The 20,064-nt window shown below is 40.3% G+C and overlaps 1 protein-coding gene across 1 annotated transcript in view; it reads left to right on the forward strand.

Annotated features, from left to right (window-relative positions):
• CFAP299 (cilia and flagella associated protein 299) overlaps positions 1 to 19,829 on the forward strand; it is a 370,593-nt gene extending 350,764 nt beyond the window's left edge. Inside the window, 2 exon segments of the mRNA XM_067557092.1 lie at positions 14,693 to 14,822; positions 19,657 to 19,829. Coding sequence (XP_067413193.1) covers positions 14,693 to 14,822; positions 19,657 to 19,752 — 226 coding nt within the window. The 3' untranslated portion in view covers positions 19,753 to 19,829.
• The last annotated feature ends 235 nt before the right edge of the window (positions 19,830 to 20,064 follow it).

Below are 20,064 nucleotides of genomic sequence, written 5' to 3' on the forward strand. Positions count from 1 at the left end.
CACATTACAGCCATCACTGAGAAAATGTTCCCTAAATGCTGCGTCTCATTACATCCCTGGATCAACATGTTCTTTGCAATTACGTGCTATCTGGCCAGCTCCCTCCTCAACACTGGTGTACCCTGAGGTTTGCGGGATACTGATACCAAGGCTCTCCAAGATGTTCAAAAGCTAAGATAAACATTTGTTAATATGGATTTATGACCTTCTGTGCAGATGCAGATCACACATGTAACCACACTGAAAATATTTCCTGAATAATAGCACGGGGGGAAGTGTGGGGTCTGAGTTAAGATGGGGAAAGAAAGGTAACTCTTCTGCTCGGAAAACAATCGTTACTTAGTATTGGTAGGGAATCAAGGGGATTTTCTGTGCAGAAAATTTCAACTTTTTGTCAACAAACCAAAAACTGGAAGTTTTCAATCAAAAGCCATAAACAGAAAGTTGAAAATTTCCACAGATAGCAAAGAATTTTTGTGACAAATTTTGGTTTGTCAACCCCCACCCCTCGTTTTCTGTAGAAAACCAGCTTTGATGGAAAAATGTTGGCCAACACTACTATTTATATAAATGAGGCTCACACTGAACCGTAAACACAGACTGAAGCTTAAGGTGTTGGCTCTGACCTATGTCGACACGGTAGCTGGGAGTGAGCCTCCCAGCCCGGGTAGACAGACTCATGCTAGTAGCGGTTCGGACTGCGACTTAGGCTCCTGAGACCATCCCAAGCCCTAGGTCAGAGCTTAGGTGGCTTAGGTCTCCACTGGATAGGCAACATTCATGCTGCTACTTTTAGCATATTAGCTTGAGCCCTGCGAGCATGGGTCTGTCTATCTGGGCTGTGGGGCTTGCTCCCAGCTGAAGTATACATACTCTCAGTAGCCTGAGACCTGCCAACTTGAGAGAAAGCCTCTCTCCTCATGTGATACTGCTACAGATGTGCTCAACAGATATGCTCAAGCTAGCGTCCTCTGAGTTCATAGGAGAGATGACAAATGGCAGGGCACTCTCAGTGGGAGCCCTTTGACTTTGGAATTGGCTCCTCCCTCCACCTGGTCTGAATTAACCTAAATCTGTTGACCTTCACAGCATACTAGGAAGCTCATCTAGGCATTTAGGTTGGCTTAGGTTTTCTGCTGAACACCTGCATTTATCAGATCTTTTGCTGCTTCTCCTGTTGTTATTTTACTGTTACTGATTGCATTTTTAACAGTCAGGATGCCTAGAGCCTTGGAATTTTTTATGTTAGATTAGAATTAGTAAATGTTGATGGGATTTCTTGTTCAATTCTATGCTAACTTTCCACATATATTTATATAGCTATTGATACATGCCTACAAGCACACATCATAAGATATGTACTTAAAGAATTGTAACTGCACATAAAATAATTGAGTGTTCCCTATGCCTCACATGGAAAATACTCTTTTTGAGAGAGATATATTCCAGTAATAAATAAATAAATGTATCAGTGAAAGAGGCAGGCGTACTTGTACTGTCTTTGTACACCTGGTCTTATTTAAATCGCAAGCTCTTTGTTTGTAAAGTACTGTGTAATGTAAAGTGCTATGTACATGATGGACAATAATAATAATTACACGGACTTTCGCTGTGACTTTTACAATTCTATAAAAACTCACTTGACTCAGCTGAGATTTTCCTTTATGCAAATTTCTTTGAAAACCCACACTTGTCGAACAGTCTTCATAAAGCGCCATTCATTCTCCTCCCATCTGAACTGTGCAGAAAAAAAAAGTCACCTAGGTGTGTGCATTTACAGTCAAATCGGAAGCGTCACCCATTTTTAATTCCATGGCCCAGATGTGCACTGCCACACACGATTCATTATTTTTACTAGAGATGGGGACCCTGTTCATATCCAGAGTAGGTTTGGCCCATGGTTCAAGTTCAGTGGTATTGAACTCTCATGAGCTGGTCTTATAAGATTTTGACTAAAACTGATAAACCAGCATGATCAGCCGTTCTCATGCCTGTTATATTGGGCTATAATCTTGTGAAATCAGCTGTCTGATCTGGAACTGAAAAATAAGCCCTTTTTGGGATTGTATCTAACCCAGAACCAAAACTATTAGTGAATTCAGTTTCCAGGGTCTGAATCCAAATTTTCTCTGACTTTCAAATATGTTTAGGTTCCAAGTTCTGGTTATAGCCTGTTTCTAGTTTTAACATGGGCAAGTATATGACAATATTTTGAAAATCTAGCTACAAGTGTGTGTCCCATGTTCAGGATCTTTGTAGTCAGGTTAGAAGCAGTGAATATAAATCTTTTGTAGAATGAAAAGATAAAAGGAATGTAATTAATTCTTTATAACATATTGTGTTATTCATAACTCAGATATGCCACATTGTTTGGATAGATATAGCAGAGTTGACTACAGAGATACTCATATCTGTTTGCATTGCTGCTAAAAGTATATTTAAAGTGGATATATCAATCTTCCAGATTGAAAGTAGATTTTTTACATGGAAGATTAAAAAAAGTTTGTTTTCAATGATAAAAATTATAATTTGAGCCATTCATGCCATGTTACGGTGCATCACACACCAACAGCCGAAATGGGTAAAATAAAATAGATGAGATGTATAACAGGAAAACATGGTCCAAGTATTTCCTGAGAGGTTGATACAAATTTAAGAATATCATTAAAAATATCAAAGCCATGATTTTAATGGAGGGGTGCCTAAGGTAAGGTTTCTAGGACCATATTTAAGCACCAAAACAAGTGACCTAATATTCAGAACTCCTGAACAGCCAGCAACTATCATAAGCTTTAATAGAAGCTGCTGGGTGCTCAAACTTGGTATAATACATTACTAACGAAATGCATCTCTTTGTAAGTATGAAATGCTGATGTTTCAGATGGGTGCAGTAAAGTACATGCCCAATGTCTATCATCACCCATGGTAATTTTCACATCCTGTGCCCAGTATTTGCAATTCATGGCATTGTCTTGGGAGTGTTTTGTTAAGGTATACATTTGATAAAAGCCGCTAGGATCTAACCAGCTTAGGAAAGCTTCTTCCAAAATAATTTTTCCCTGCTGTGGGTATATCTTTCCTGAATAGATATAAAAAATGTCTTGTTTGCAAACGCATGCAGAAGTCTGTAGCAAGAAGCTTGAAATGATCTTTAAGTTGCTGAAAACTCATTGTTTCTGTGTGAGGAAAAAATCACTAATATGTTGTTATCACTCCTATTTCCATATTTTAAAGCTGAGATCATCTTGACACAGATAAAAGTCCTGGGAGTATTCCAAGAAGGGAGGTAGGGCAGAATTTTGAAGCTGTGCTTAGGTACTTAAAAGCTGTCTTCCAGATTTTGATAATGGTTATCATGTTCAGATGATACCAGACTTCTTGGGGGAGTGAAGTGCTGAAATGGCTAAAAGAGCCAGAAAGCCAGCTACACTAGGCCTCCCAACATTTCTAAAACTGATGGTGTGGACCCAGTATTAACAGTAGTGGAAATTTTTTTTTAATTCTCTCATATAGAAAAGGTTACACACACTGAAGAAACCAACACAATTCCTAGGCTCATTGCTTCACCTCCAAATTATATTGTGTTCTATTGGAAACCTCTGAAAATCCTTTCAGGCTATGGAGGCTTTTGTGGTGGTCATTCCAATGATGGTCTACACTACAGCTCAGCCCTTAAGTAGCTAGTGATTAAAAAAATGCAATGAGAAATACCATTATCCCACCAGGTATTTCAGGGTCTCGGAGAAGGATGACCAAGTTGGAGATACAAGTTGGGCTGAGTTTCTCAAAGCAGTTTATGTGGATTCAGACACACATCTTCCAATAATTTCAATGGAGGATGTGTGTCTAAATCCCCTTAAGGCTGCTTTGAAAATCTCAGCTGTGGTGATTAAGGGAACAAATTGTTTTGAGGAGTCTCTTTGTGACCAGGCCTGTGGGACTTAAAAGGTTTGCCAGAAGTGAGGCTTGTGAAACTTTTACCTGGGCAGGAGAGAAAGGTAATTTTCAAGCAAGGAGGGTGGCTGTATCAAAAGAGATGCATATATTTGAGGCAAAGCCCAAAAATGTGTTGATTTTTCATAAACATTTTTTTTGTTGCCAGTTTGGCTAGTGCGGGAAGTTTTAGTGCACGATTCTATAGATTGATTCTTTCTGGATTCAAGTTTTTCAGTGCCTAAGGAGATTATAATTGAAAAGGAAGACAACCCTTTGAAGAAACCACAGAAGGAAAGACAGAGAGATATATGCATACATTATATGTGACTTTGAATGTTTGCCTTCAGAAAGATCCAGAATTTCCATCTTGGAGAGTTTATCAAACTTTGATCAAAGAGGTTGATTTATTCATGGATATTAACCCTGCTTCCTTCAAAAGGGAAAATATTCAGGAAGCTGGCCCAATTCCACAAGGAGACATTGAAATTAAACTGTCCATACTTGCCACAACACTGTAACATTTCCTCTATGAACTCCCCTACCTTTCTAGTTGTTCCCTCTCCCTAGGTCTTCCTGCTCATCATTGCATGTTATGGTCCTGATCCACCTAAGAACTGACTTAAGCAAGTGTTTACAGTTAAGCATGGACTTAAAGACAGATTTTTAAAGGTATTAGACATTTAAAGATATAGATGGGCGTCTAATGCCCAATTCCCATTGATGTCAGTGGCAGTTATGCACTTCGCACTTTTTGAAAATCCCAGTGGGCACCAGCTGCATTGTTAGGTGCCTAAACACCTTTAAAATCTAAGCTTAAATACTTGTTTGAAACAGGACCTATCAATCTTTATTCATGGGAAAAGGAAAGTAATAATGATCAATAGGGACTGTTTAAACTTAAGAACTCTATCATGTCCCCTTGCTTTTATTTCCATGTAAGTCACTGTGAAGGATGGGAAAAATGGCTTAGCTAAAATAATCAGTCCAAATCTTTGCCCAAAACTCTGATCTTCTCAGATGTACCAGTTCACTTCCTTCCTTCCTTCTTCACTATCAATCATTATAGCATCCCCTTTCTTTGGTAATTAAAGAATGATTTCAGTAAATCAGTAATAAGTCAACTCAACATTCATTGGTGTCAAAACAATAATGTCCAAAATCTTGATACATTGGGACAGTTATTGTGAGATTAGAACAGATTGGACAGCATAGCTGCATTTTGCAAATGACACTTTTGCACACTTAACACAAGACACTCCCAACTGTGGAATCTTCTATAATAGAGATTTGTATTTTTTATTTTCTGTGGTCCCCACCAAAACTCTTCTAAAAAATGAAGGACCCCCCCCCCCATTATTTGATTTATTGGTTATTAATGATCTTATCTTAAATCATAGTTAGGTATAAAAGAAAGACACTGATGATATTTATCAATATCTATTAGCTATATGTAACTTCCAAAAGGCATTAAGTGACTCTGTTGGTTGCACAATATGTATAAACTACTCATCCTGTTGTTCCTTCAGCCATTGCATGTCCCTATTTAGCTTCTTTGTCTTGGCTTCAAGGTAAAGCTTTCTGGTTTCCATGGCTATAATTTTTTTTTATTCTTTTGAAGATGGAAAGAACTAATAAACTAATAAATTCTAAGTGATTATTAAATAGCTTCTGGAGTCTGAGAGGAGTTTCATCATGTCTTGGGATTGGGCCTGCAACCCTGAGGACTTTAATTTCCTTTCCTTTTTATTGTTTTCATATTTTTTTATTAATCTTGTCCTTCATCCTCAAAATGCAAATGCTAGAGAATAACAGCTCAAAAGGAATGATGCAAGAGCTGAGCAGATTTCATGAAAAATATCTCAGCTACCAAAATGATTTCTAAATATGTTAATGTTCAGGGCACTTAATGCCCACTAAAAATGAAAGCATATTGATTTACAGCTCAGAGCTGTTGTATGCTAGGCCAGCTCTGGAAAGTCAGGTTGGGTTACAGGAAAGATTTCCAAAATTCAATTTGCATACCAGATGTGGTTCAGAGTTCCTATACAGTAGCCTGCAGTCACCCACATCTTTAATTTAGAGGTCAAGCAGGCAGAGAATACCTTAAATCAGTGTTTCTCAACCTTTATGATGACAGGGACCAGCTTACTGCCTTTTCTAAATTGTGTCAGGGAGGGTGTCTGGGACCGGAACTGGCCTACAGACTGGTTGTTGAGAAACACTGCCTTCAATCTCTGTCCAGTGCTCCATTCTGATCACAGTAGAGACTATACTGGTCAAGAGGGAGTATTGCATGCTAGGTCTTACAGTCTATAAAAAACACATTGTCATATTACAGAAAAGAGCAACAGGTACTTTATTTTATACCAATTATAAGACTCAGACGGGCTACATTTGGCTGTTTCTGATTTACAGATCAGATGACGAGGAATGAGCTAGAGAAAGTGATCTACAGGTACTCGCTTCAAAACCAGCCCAGATTTCCTGGCTGTTCACTGACCTATGTGGAATTGATTGTCTTTCAGTTGATTGTCTCCAGGCTGTTTTTACTGGACAAATGATGACATGACAAACCCCCTCCCCCCACAACTGATACAAAATGGCATCTTTGTTGGCAGACTCCAGCCGAGAAGATGAGAACTAAATGGGGATAAAGTACTTCCTCTTTCCTACATGTGCGTACTTCAACAGCACCATTGACATGTATTAGTAGGGCAATGGCAGGAAAGCTTGCACTGTTTTTGTCCATGCAGTAGAAACAGAGAGCACCTAAGTCACCAGATCCATTGGTTCAGCAATAAATGAGCAACAAATTCATGTTTATGGATCTGCTTCTCCACTATACCTTGTGTGGTCATTTACCTTTGTGCAAAGTGGGTATAAAACAGTAATATATCAGAATGGTAGCATTTCATATCACTTTATATAGCACTTTGCAACCACTTTTAACAGGTGTAGCTTTCTCTATGATGAGTGGAGAATCAGATCCAATATCTGTAAATATATTGAAAATAGATCCCGTTGTCATATAAAGGTTTTACTAGCATGTGTTGAAGGAAGCTGCGTAATTCATGAGTAGTGAAACCCCAAGTGAGTTACATAGATCATCCCAAACAAGTGAATTCTTACAGCAGGGTTATTAGGTTATGTGGACTCTCTCCTCAGGCCCTATGCTACTAGTAGTCCTAGCTATCTTCGGGATACCACCAACATCATGAGAAATCTACAGTCCATTGGTGATCTTCCAGAAAACACCATCCTGGCCACTATGGATGTAGAAGCTCTCTACACCAACATTCCACACAAAGATGGACTACTAGCCATCAGGAACAGTATCCCCGATAATGCCATGGCACAACTGATAGCTGAACTTTGTGACTTTGTCCTCACCCACAACCATTTCAGATTTGGAGACGATTTATACCTTCAAGTCAGCGGCACAGCTATGGGTACCCGCATGGCCCCACAGTATGCCAACATTTTTATGGTTGACTTAGAACAATGCTTCTTCAACTCTCGTCCCAAAGTGCCCCTTCTCTACCTACACTACACTGATGACATTTTCATCATCTGGACCCACGGAAAAGAGTCCCTCAAAGAATTCCACCGGGATTTCAATAATTTTACCCTACCATCAATCTTAGCCTGGACCAGTCCACACAAGAAATCCACTTCCTGGACACTACAGTGCAAATAAGTGATGGCCACATAAACACCACCTTTTACCGAAAACCCACTGACCACCGTACGTACCTACATGCCTCCAGCTTCCGCCTAGGACACACCGCACAATCCATTGTCTACAGCCAAGCCCTAAGATACAATCGCAATTGCTCCAATTCCTTAGACAGAGACAAACACTTACAGGATCTCTATCAGGCATTCTTAAAACTACAATACCCACCTAGGGAAGTGAAGAAACAGATTGACAGAGCCAGATGGGTACCCAGAAGTCACCTACTACAGGACAGACCCAACAAGGAAAACAACAGAATGCCACTGGCCATCACCTGCAGCTAAAACCTCTGCAATACATCATCAAGGATCTACAACCTATCCTGGAAGATGATCCCTCACTCTCACAAACCCTGGGATGCAGGCCAGTCCTTGCTTACAGACAGCCCCTCCAACCTGAAGCAAATACTCACCAGCAACTGCACATCATACAATAGAAACACTAACCCAAGAATGTATCCTTGCAACAAACCCCATTGCCAACTCTGCCCGCATATCTACTCAAGTGACACCATCATAGGTCCTAACCACATCAGCCACACCATCAGGAGCTCGTTCACCTGCACATCTACTAATGTGATATACGCCATCATGTTCCAACAATGCCCCTCTGCCATGTACATTGACCAAACCGGACTGTCTCTACGCAAAAGAATAAATGGACACAAATCAGACATCAGGAATGGTAACATTCAGAAACCAGTCAGAGAGCACTTCAATCTCCCTGGACACTCAGTAACAGACTTGAAAGTTGCCGTACTTCAACAAAAAAACTTCAAAAACAAACTCCTGTGCGAAACTGCAGAGCTGGAACTCATATGCAAACTTGATACTGTCAGACTAGATCTGAACAGAGACTGGGAGTGGCTACCCCAGTACAAAAAACAATGTTCCCTCTTTTGACATTCACACCTTCTCATCAACTGTTGTGAACGGCCTCGTCCACCCTGATTGTATTAACCTCGTTAACACTCACCCTCCTCACTGTGATGTAACTCACTCATCCTTCCATGTGTATATGTCCCTACCAAACTGAAGTTTCCACTTCATGCATCTGACGAAGTGGGTTTGTGCCCACGAAAGCTTATGTCCAAATAAATTTGTTAGTCTTTAAGGTGTCCCAGAACTCTCGCTGTTTTACTAAAAACAGACCAACACAGCTACCCGTGTGGAACTCTAGTGCCAATAAGACACTTGTATCACATCACACCATCTTCTAGTCTCTACCTGCTACAAATCCTACAGAAAACAATCTGAAAATTTTTTTAGAGTTTAAAAAACATGGAGTGGCTCCATTTTTCATCACCTTTCTCCACTGTACAACCTTTACAAATGACCTAACATAGTTTTTCCATACTGAGTAATGATAATATTCAAGTCCAGGATCTCAAGATCTTCTCAGGCTAGAAGCAATTGCTGTGTCCTTTCTCTGATTTTTTTTTTTTTTTTAATATTGGATGATCTTTTGCACTGATTTAGGGCTCAGCAGTCATTATCCTGAATCTTATATCAGGGGAATTTCAGTGTAAGAGGGAATTCCATGTTTAGGGGAAGAAAAGGAAACATTTCTTAATAGTTTGGGGTTTGAGGAATTAATGGAGGTTGTGTGAAGCTGCTCACTGGTTTGGGAGCTAAAAATAAGACCCAGGAGTGAGATGAATTAATGAGCAGAATGCAGGTGAGTTAGTCAAGGGTGCCTGATAAATACAGTTTATCACTTAGAACTCACCACCACACGGGACAATATGTGTTGTGTGTGTATGTTTATAGATAGATAGATAGATAGATATAGATATTGAACAATTACACATAACATGCACAATTATAAACCTCTAATTTGATTTACGGACAATTAATGAGCACACTCCAGAACCAAATGACTAAATTGTATGCAGCAAATAGTCCAAGAAGTTCATGTGAGTGTAAGAATAACCTGCTTGTATGTTCACAGATACACATACAAGGTAAGATCTACAGCTGGTTGTAAATCAGGATAGGTGATGATAGAGTCTGCTAGTTTGCACCTGCTGAGAATCTGGATTACAAAAATTAGAAAATGACCATCCTTTAAAGCTCATAGATATTTATTTTCTTTATGTTCAGAAAACAATTGCAAAATGGAACAGTGGACAACAGGCATCTTTTGACTTTGTGAGTTCTAATTTTTTTGCCTACCAAAAGTCATTTCAAGTAATTTTTTTTCCAAAAGAGAAATGTGAAGAAGCAATGTTAAACATGAAAAATACCATTGTTAGGACTTTAAAAACATCTTTATCAATTGGACAGTAGCAAAGCTTTGGAAATGTTTCTCTCAGACATAGACAAGTAGATTGTAAATCAACTGTGTTTGGAATGTCTCATTTTCCCCCCAACCAATTAATTTCACTTTGATCTGAAGGTATCGTCTGTACCCTATATATCTTTGAATAATTTAAAACAGGACTTTTTTTGTTCCTAATCCATACATAGTGGATTCTGAGAGAGGCAAGTACCTCAGATACCTTTTTACTTTGTAAGTCACCATCTTTCCTGCATTTTAAACTCTTTTTTTCCCTCGTGGTCATTACCACAGCAGACACGCCACTGTCCAGAGGAGAAGAGCCTGAACTTTGAATTGTCTTGCTGCTAGGTCATCTACTCCATCCCTTTCCCACAGCATGATTACTTCTTACAGTACTGTATATTCTTACGTGTTCTGATCAGTCTAGATATACATGTCTCAAGCTATGGGACTCTCCAGGTAGATTGTTCCAGAATCAAAGATCTCACTGTTAGCAAACATTTTCTGATAATCATCTTAAATTTATCTCTGCTCAGTTTCATCCCATTACTCCTAGTAATACACCAGTGTAACACCATAAACAATCCAAGCCTGACTTTCAGACATGCTGAGCATGCACATAGCTTCAAATCAGGTCAATGGGAGCTGCAGGTGCTCCTCATCATTAAAAATTAGGCCCTCCCTCTTATTACTTGGTGCAGGTGAAAAGGGGTGATCTAAGAGGCAGAACCAAGGGGGGAGGTGGAGCAGCATGTGGCTTGGGGAATATCAGGAGTCAGTGGAGTGAGAAGTGGGTAGGATCAAAGGGTTGCATCACCAACGGGAGCTCTGCAAGTCCTTTGATCTTAGAACTGCTCCGGCACGCCACTTAAGATGTTAAATAAAATCAAGCCTAAAGCCAATCTCTGTGGCACCTCACCGGACACCTCCCATCACTTAATAATGATATATTGGCATTTATCTTTATCCTTTGTTTACATGGCAGGGTTCCGTTTGCAGAGGACACACCTGCCGGCATGTCTGCTGATCCTCACTGGCCTGGTTTGCTGGCGCCAGGGCAGGATTTTGGCCCTCTGTCTACATTTGTGCTTTATCATTTCCTTTTATTATTAAAAGTGAATGGAAACCTGCCATAGATGTGTTAGGTGTGACAGAGTAGACTGATGTTTTCAGAGCTGTCATGTAATGTGTACTGAGCAACTTTCTAAAATGACTATTCAGTAAAAACAAATCTAGGGATTTTTAAAGTGACAAAGCAAAGGATAGCTACATCTGACAGCTCCTTTGGAGTTAGCACAGTGTCAGAACATTTTTAAAACACATGCCATTAATTATTAGTATGGACTTATTTCTGATGGAATTGTGTTATTGTGTGTGCTTGTGGGCCACACGATAGCTCTGTGATCTCCTGGAGTGCTGGGCTAAAGTACACTTGTAGCATTCCAGTGTGATGGAGGCAGGTATTGAGTGAAATCCTAGCTGCATTGAAGTCAATGGGAGTTTTGCAATTGACCTCAATGGAGCCAGGATTTCACTGATTGTTTCTTGGTTTGCTGGGGGAAATACAGAGAAAAGAGTCTTGTTACACCTTTAAAAAGGTCTGATCATTACAGCCCCAGAGCAATCCTGCAGGAGCTGTCCAGCTTTTAGCAGGAGCATGGAACCAGGGCTGCACCCCTGCCCTACTCAGGCATACCTGCTCTGGGCTGATACAGTGGTCATCCTTGAAAACTTTTCAAATGCCTTTGTGATTAAATGACATTATTGCCCCTTTCACACTATTTCCCAGATTTTGCCTGGACTAAGTATAGGGATACAGCTAACAGCATTGTAATGTTATCTAGTTGTCAAAGGCAAAGCGGAAATGTTTTTAAAGGTTAGCTCTGCTTTCACTGCTAGACACCTCTCGCCTTTTGCAATCCTGAGCATAGCAAGTCCAATTATAGACCAGGTTCTGAGACCCTTCATCACCCCTTCCTTCCACAAACAATCCCACTGATTTAAATGGGACCAGTCATGAGTATGGTACTCGACTTGGTGATTAAGGGTATCTGAATCCAGCGTTATAGCTGCGTACTTTGCAGGTGCTCTGTCATCCTATCACACCACTCAATGAAGTCCAGGCATAAATTGACCCTGTGAGCCAGATTTTCATTTACACCAGTGCAACACATTGACTTCAATGGAATCACTCCTGATATACACCAGATTGAGAGGAGAATCCGGCCATATGTTTTTAGCTAACTTTCTACGTGTATTTTTTTACCTCCTGATAACAATATGCCAACAGTAAGCAAAGCAAAACTCTTGATGAAAAACAGTTACTCTGCACAGTACCTACTTAGCAAACTGAACTGTCTTGGTTTTCCAAAGCACCATTATGAGTCACACTGTAGCATGGCAATCATTTGGCAAATATACTTATTTCAATCAAAGCTGCTTAAAGTTTAAAAAGAAAGCCAAAATCCAGCATTTTAAACTGTTTTACTTGAAAAAAGTAGCATGTTCTTGTCCAACTAGGGCCCTGAGACATGCATCTTATTATAAAACTGGTTGGCATGGAGTCAGACATATGTGCTGTATTACACAGTGTTGTGTCCTACTGAGACATTGACCTCGCTTGCTCCATGAAAGGACTGACAGGCCAAATCCAATCTAAGTATGTTGCTACTTTGTCATATTTGGCAAGCACATGAAGAATGCCAATTTTCCCCCTATTAAAATGATTGCTACTATGATACTACTGGAGGGCAGAAATCATGAGGATGACATTTCTTTCAGGGTAAAGGGGGTCTTTTGGTTTTGATTTCCATTTCTTTTGTCCTGTCTCTCCCCAATCAGTGCCCCTTCTTTTGCTGCTTAAGTGTAGAAAGCCAGTAGTTAAATTATAAAGAGAGGAAGTAAAGCTGGAGAGCTCACATTGCAAATTCATGGAACCACAAACTGGGAAAAGCTGTCAAGCCATCGTTGTTTATAATTAGCTTTTGACTGAATTCCCAATCCGCTGTAGGAAATAGTTTGATCCTGATGTGAGTAGGGAGGGAAAAGTAGAGAACTGAATCAAGGATCTGATCCTTGTTTTGAGGAAAATAACCCTTTATAGTATATGCTAACCCCATGGGCTGGGAGGTGGGGATTAGAACAGGCACAAGCCCCTTTTTACTGTTACCCTTACGCTGTTTTTATTTTGTTTTTTACTTTTGTTGCTGATTCAAGAGGCCAGTGCTAAATCTGGGCGAACAAAGCCCACACCCAGCTGCCATCTGTCACCTTTTCTTTTGGACAGCAAATGATTGGCAGCCTCTGTAGGAAATATCACTTTCATTGCAGTGTCAGACATTTTTTGCATTATGGATGAATCTTACTCCAGTGCATGGAGGGCCCTATGCACCACTGTGTAATTTGTAAATTTGTGTAACGAACTTGTAGAGTTCATAAAGCCTTGTGGAAGGCCCTCTTCATTGGATTGCGTTTCACCCCCTGAAATAGGCGAGCAGCCAGATTCAAATGCAAGTGGGGACCAAAATCCAGTTTACAGCTTTCCCCAGGATTGCCACAGCTGAAGAGCCTTGACCAGTGAAGTCTACAACTAGTATGAGAGAGCTACATGACTCCATCCAATGATACAGGGTTCCCTCTACTGGTTAAGACGGGGTGTCTAGACTCCTGGGTTCTGTTCACAGCTCCGTCCTTGACTTGTGTAACCTGGGCAGATCATTGAACTTCTCTGTGCTTCAGTTTCCCCTTCTGTTAACTATCTCTAATAATACTTGTCTTAACTATCTCTCAAAGATGTGATGAGGCTTAATAAATGTCGGCGGTGCACTCTGAGATCCTTAGATTAAAGAAGCTGTGTAAGTGGATTTCAATGCCTATGCTAGTAATTCCATTGTCTGGGTGGGCTTTTTCTCTCATCCTGCCCATCTCAAGCGAGAATCTGCCCAGGTTAGAGCTGATTGATGAAAAGTGAGTCTGTCTCACATTCTTCTCTTTACATTTCCCAAACACAACATGCTGCACCACTACTACACCAACAAACAAAAATAAAACAAAATAAAATAAAATCAGCATTCTTTCTGCAGCTGGACTGTGAGCCTGGTTAAGCAATGCAGAAACAGGAATGGAATCTCACAGCCATTTTGGAACATCCCACATACTTGGAAACTTGGCAGATTCTTATCTGGTTTAATTGTCAATTGCCCCAAGAATTATTTCTTAACATTAAAAGGAGGAAAATAAGGGATATGAATCTGCTAGTGTTCAGAAATGCCAAAATATCTATAGCTAAGACTAACTGATTGCTCAAATTGATCTATTTTAATTTTGTATTTGACACATTAGAATTGTGATTTTTCTCTTGCTTGGAGTTGAGTACTGACACAGACAAAGCATGTAACCAGGAGGCCTGCAAGCATAATAAGCCTATTTGCTCTAGAAACAATCTCAGGCTATGTCTTCACTGATGGCGGCAAATTCGCTGAGTCTCACGAAAGCTTATGACTACAAAAATTAAATTTGTTAGTCTTTAAAGTGCCACAGAACTCTCATTGTTTTTGCTATATACAGACTAACACGGCTACCCCTCTGGAATTGCTCCACAGTGAATTTCATTGACTTCAGTGGGGCTATGCAGGGCAATAAAGAACTACTTAGCATGAGTAAGGAGGTCCGAGTCGGATCCTTAATTTGAAAGTATCACATTGATTAAAGCTATAGCATTTATGTTTTATATTTCCACAGCTTTTACAACTGGGATAGAAATGTCAGCACTTCAAATTCCAGTCCAAATTACCAAGTGATTGCAGAAAATGCATGTGGATTACTCTTCAAGAACAAATGTGATAGGAAAATAGTAAATGTCGATCCCAAGGTAAATCCCTTTTTTCAATATTCAGAGTCTCCTTTATGCAAGGCTCTTTGATTCCATATCTGTTAAAGTCCTGTTACAAACTTCTTATTTATCAGTATGTACCTTATATTTCAGGCTCACCTGCATGCAATCGCCTTGTTAATACCTCTAGGTAATGGTTAATGGCCTCTAGGTTCCATAAAGGATAACCTGAGCTCTCGCCATTTTTAATTACAAGTCTCTAGCCCCTTTTCCTTGCAAAGACAACAGTGAAAACATAAACCATTGGCTAATACTGAAAGGAATATGCAACCCATGCCATTTCTGCAGCAGGATGCTGGGATGAGAGGACCTAAAGTTTCTCTCACACTCACTCACACACATGCTTTTTATGGCAAATGAGACAATTAATTTGGCATGTGAATCCCCTTAACCCTCCCCAGAATATTAAGGCCAGCCCTGGTTATAGCGGTGCAATAATCATGGGCAGAAATTGATTGTGCTTGACGTGGGGGAGGTGGCAAAAATTGTTTTGCAACTCACCTAGGAATGCTAAGACCTGCTCTGTCTGCTAGAATTTTCAGCCCCTTCTGCATGGGGCCCGCTATTTCTTTTACTGAGGTAGCTGCAATAAGAACTCCCTTCTTGTCTCTTTCCCACAAATGCCGCTATGTCTGCTTGGGTCAGATAGCAGATAAGTGTCCCCCACTGCGCAGTCTTCTCCCCTCTCTGTCAGGCACTTCTGTAGCACATAAGGAGAAGATGAAGAGGGGGTGAAATGAAGTTGCTGCTGCACTGAGTGGGAACTGTGCCAACCTGTCCTCTCACTGGTGCCTGATTCCCCAACCCCAGGCCAGAGTCTGAAGAGCTGGTATTGGGAGGGAGCCTGGAACCCTATTCCTCTACATAGCAACCAAAGAGAACCCATTCCTCAATTTACCACCCACTCCACCACCAAAGGTGACCTGCTGCCAACCTACCCAATTCCCCTCTAGTCAGACACTGCAAACAGAAGCCTCAAGACAGGTCTCAGATCTGCCTGCCCCCACTGCTTCCAGTAGAGGCTTCAGGACAGCCTGCTTCCTCACACTGATACTGCTAAGTAAGGAAGGCACCTAAAGGAGCCTGAGTGAAGTCCTGAGGAAGGGGAATCATAGTGAATTGAGAGGCATGGTGCAGAAGATAAGAAGAAGAAGATGGGAGGGATTGGAAGGACTGATGGATTTGGGCCTGGGAAGAGTAAAGGATTGGAGAAGGGACAGAATATGGAACAAATGGATTTTAGTGGGGGAGGAAGTGGCGTATTTTTTCCAGAGACTGTCACATGCATCTCCAGATGAGGTGAAAAATTGTTGAGGGGAGCCACTTGCTAAAATTTTGGCAGCACATCACTTGGCTGAAAGGCCCAAATGTGACCCTACTTAAAAATTATAATTTCCTTTACAAAATGTGCCCACTAATAGATAAAAAATTTGAAGTTTCTTCAAAACAAGGGCAGAGACATAGACCAGTTATAAAATCCCAGCTCCTGACTGGGCAATCCACTGCCACCAAATCCAGAACGAATAGACAATTGGAATCACAGACTATTGCCTTGCCAGAAGTTTTTCTGGCAATGAACTGAAACAAAATGGATTCCTTTTCAGAAGTACTCAGAGAGCAGGATTAGTGTTGACCATAACCCCACACCTTTTTTAAAAAATCAAAAGCTGAAAGACTATGCAAGCACCTCTGATAATCAGCCCACTCATTTCAGTAGCTTTATAGTGATTTTTACTGCCTGATTTCCAGCACCCAGGTTGGAAAAATTTGGCCCAGTTGATCTGTGTGAAATCTAAAAGCCAAATGCTTCCAGATTTGTCCTTATTTTACAATTTAATACAAAACATAGCTCACTTCAATTATCAGAGCTCTGTGTGCAGCATAGAAATGAAGACAAATTCAGCAATTTATACTTGTCTATTTTGCTATCAAATGCATTATATGCAATGGAATCAGAGTGTATGAGTCTGTGCATAAAAATCAGGACTTTGTTTATATCCTTTGGCAGGACGTTCTACTCATGTCACCAGAGAGGCAAAAATAGTCTGATGATAGTAAAAGGTTCTGATCATACTGGAAAATATAAAACACAGTATGTGGCCTGCCCAGTGTATGTATGAAAGAGGGAGGTATCAGGGTTTGAAAATTCCAGTGGGAAGAAACTCCCATAAAATACTCTGGTCTTGAAGAAGGTTGAGATTATTATGGCAGTGTAAGGGTTAAACACCAGTTTAAATATATCTAATGCACTGTCCCAGGCACAAGATAAATTTGTCAGTATGTGCTCCCTCTGGTGGAAATAAGTCAGTCTCATGTGCATAGCAAAATGTCTTTGTGTGGGCACAGAAGTATTTACAATTGAAGCAAACACAGGAAAATGTTGGTGCTTCAGTGAGGCTACCAGGGAAAACTGAGAGGTGAATTTATTGTAATGAGCGAAGAGAATTTTATAATAATGTCATAAACTCTGTGTCATAAAATAAATATGGCATAAGCACATGTTACAGGTTGCCTTTTCATCAACAATGGGTCTGGTTCTACTCCCACTGATACTGACTTCAGTGGGAGCAGAATTGGGTTCCTTATCCTATAAAACTTCATTTTTACTTATGCCAAACAAATGTTGAAAACATAAAAAATAAAGGGGGGAAAAATCACTCACCTGCCATTGTTGGATTTAGTATACATTAATTGCCCCCAAATCCTATATTAATGTGATGTCAAGGTTGGACAACCAGGACATTCCAAACACTAAGGGTTGGGATTTTCAAGGGACCTAAGGGTATCAAAGGGAGCTGGGCATTTCACTCCCAAAACTACCAAATCAGAACAATAGTGTTTTACATGCACTTTGCCCTGGTGGAAATGGCAAGATACAAAGAGTACGGCAATGAAAAATCTGACTCACTGAACCTGGACCAGTGATAAAAGGAAACAAACATTGAATCTTTAACTTGCTTCCAAAATTCACTAGAGTGCTCCAGGGGGCATTGGGTTGTACAGTCACCAAAGTAAGTCAGGAGGACCAAATGACTGACAGAGGTTTTGAATTTTATCCAAATGTATTGAACTTGGCAGAACTGATTGAACCAAATGGAAGTTCCTACTTCTGTTCCCAAAGACTGCAGCATATACTGTCCATATACAGCCAGCAGACCTTTTCATATGTACAATGGAGCATGACTTCACAAACTCCCACCTCTAACAGTTCTGCTGGATCCCCATTCTTTGCAGCATCTAGCTCCAAACGGCCCTCTTTGTTTTAAAATTTGCCCTTTGATTTGTTGCAACCTACCTCCTAGACTGAGTCTCTGTTCTTTCTTTTCCTGCATCTCTTCTTCTAGAGTAGCATTGCCCTCCTCTCTATTGTTCCATATCTGGAGCCAAATTTTTCCCTCAGTTACACCTAGGCAACCCTATGTGTTTCATTGGGCTTGCGTGGCTATAACTGAGAGTAGAATAGTGTCACCAATGCTTCTACAAGAGCCACCTTCTCTGCAGCTCCTCTCATCGGAACATCCATTTTTCCTGTATTTCTCAGCCTCATTATCTCTCCATCGCGTTTCAAATCTCAGCCAAACACATCTTTTCTCCTTTGTCTGCACCCTTTTCTATCTGACTTTGTCTGCCGTTATTTATCTAGTTCTGTCATGGTTATATAACTTTGTAAAGTGTTTTGAAATCTATACAAAACAAATATGCTATATATAATAAACTTACACAGGAGTTCCCCTGTTGAGCCACAGTTGAAGGCCTATTAAAATGCTGCATGTATTATTTTTTTTCATGTTGGAAGAGGAATGGGTTATAACCCTATAAACAACGTCCCTCTGTAATGAATTGACTTTATTCTTCTGGTCTTGATTGCCCTTTTTTAAACTTTACATCTGAAACCCTTGGACTGTGGATTGAATATGACAAACACACCCATGATTTGGTTCCTCTCTAAACCAATGTGAAGTAAGCTGGGCAATAATTTGTTTGGGTTTGTACGGAACAGATCTAGGATGATGATTTCTTTGAAGTACTTCCCATGAAAGATGGTTGCATATGAATAGTTACAGTACAAAATATAAATTATACACATTTTAAAATGAGTGCATTGGTTTGTTAGAAATTCAAAAATGCATACCTAAAAAATGTGTTTGGTTGCATTGAAAGTGGGCCACTGATCTAACGTCCTACAGCTGGAGAACATCTGTAACAAATAACCAGATATTCTATTTCTACGTGAAAGATACTTGCACTCAGAGTGCTACATCAAGTAACGTTTTTTGCTCATTTATAATAAAAAAATGCAACCACTGCAGAAATAGGTGCCATGTCTTTGTATGTTGCAGAATATAGTATATACATGCATATAAAGCTCCCTGGGAACTATCTGTCTGTCCATCTTATTAGGTTTTTCTATAACACTTACCAAGTAGACAGAGGTTTTTCAAAAGTGCTTAGCATTGGCCTAAATCTGATCCCGATGAAATCAAATGGAGTTTTACCATTGGCTTCAATCTGAACAAAGTTAAGCCAATGCTGGGTGCTTTTTACCATGGGACTCTCTGTTTGATCAGTTGATTGCACCAGTGTTTTTTAACTAAAACCATACTGGGAGTCCTAAATGAAATGATGGTAAGTTGGTGGTTTTTATTCAGTATCTTGTGGACGTTAATCTGCATTCAAGAAACCCCATACCAGACCTAGCCAAAGTTGGTAAGTTCCATATTTCAGAGAGGTGAGGAGGAAATACATGTAACTCTTATGGTTTAGTTTTTGTTTGACTTGACAGTTTGGTTAACTACAATACTCTGTGTCTCAGGCTTACCCAGGAGACAGCACAACTCGGACCCCTATTGAGACAGATCTCTTTCTCCAAGTAGTCATCTATGACCATATCCTCAGAAGAAAGACCTAAACACCAGCTGATTGGATCTTCCCTCAAGCATCTGTTTACCAACTTTTATTCTAGCTGTAAGAGAAATAAATCACTTTGATGAGATCTTTACCATGTGTGAAACTGGTCTTCCAATGGAATGGGATGGCTTATAGCCACTTTGTGGCAGGCTGCTTTAGGGATGCTGAGCGGAAGGAAGACCCTGCCCCATCGCAGCCCCTGCGCTACCCAGATCACAAGTATTGCCCTTTCCTAGTGCCCTTGGGGCACATGACACTGAAAAGGCAATTGGAGGGAAGAGGTGGGGTCATGGCCCCAATTCCTTCCCCTTTC

Source organism: Emydura macquarii, unplaced genomic scaffold (assembly GCF_026122565.2).
Source record: "Emydura macquarii macquarii isolate MOO-44397 ecotype Brisbane River unplaced genomic scaffold, CSIRO-AGI_Emac_v2 contig_1790, whole genome shotgun sequence".
Lineage (NCBI taxonomy): Eukaryota > Metazoa > Chordata > Testudines > Chelidae > Emydura > Emydura macquarii.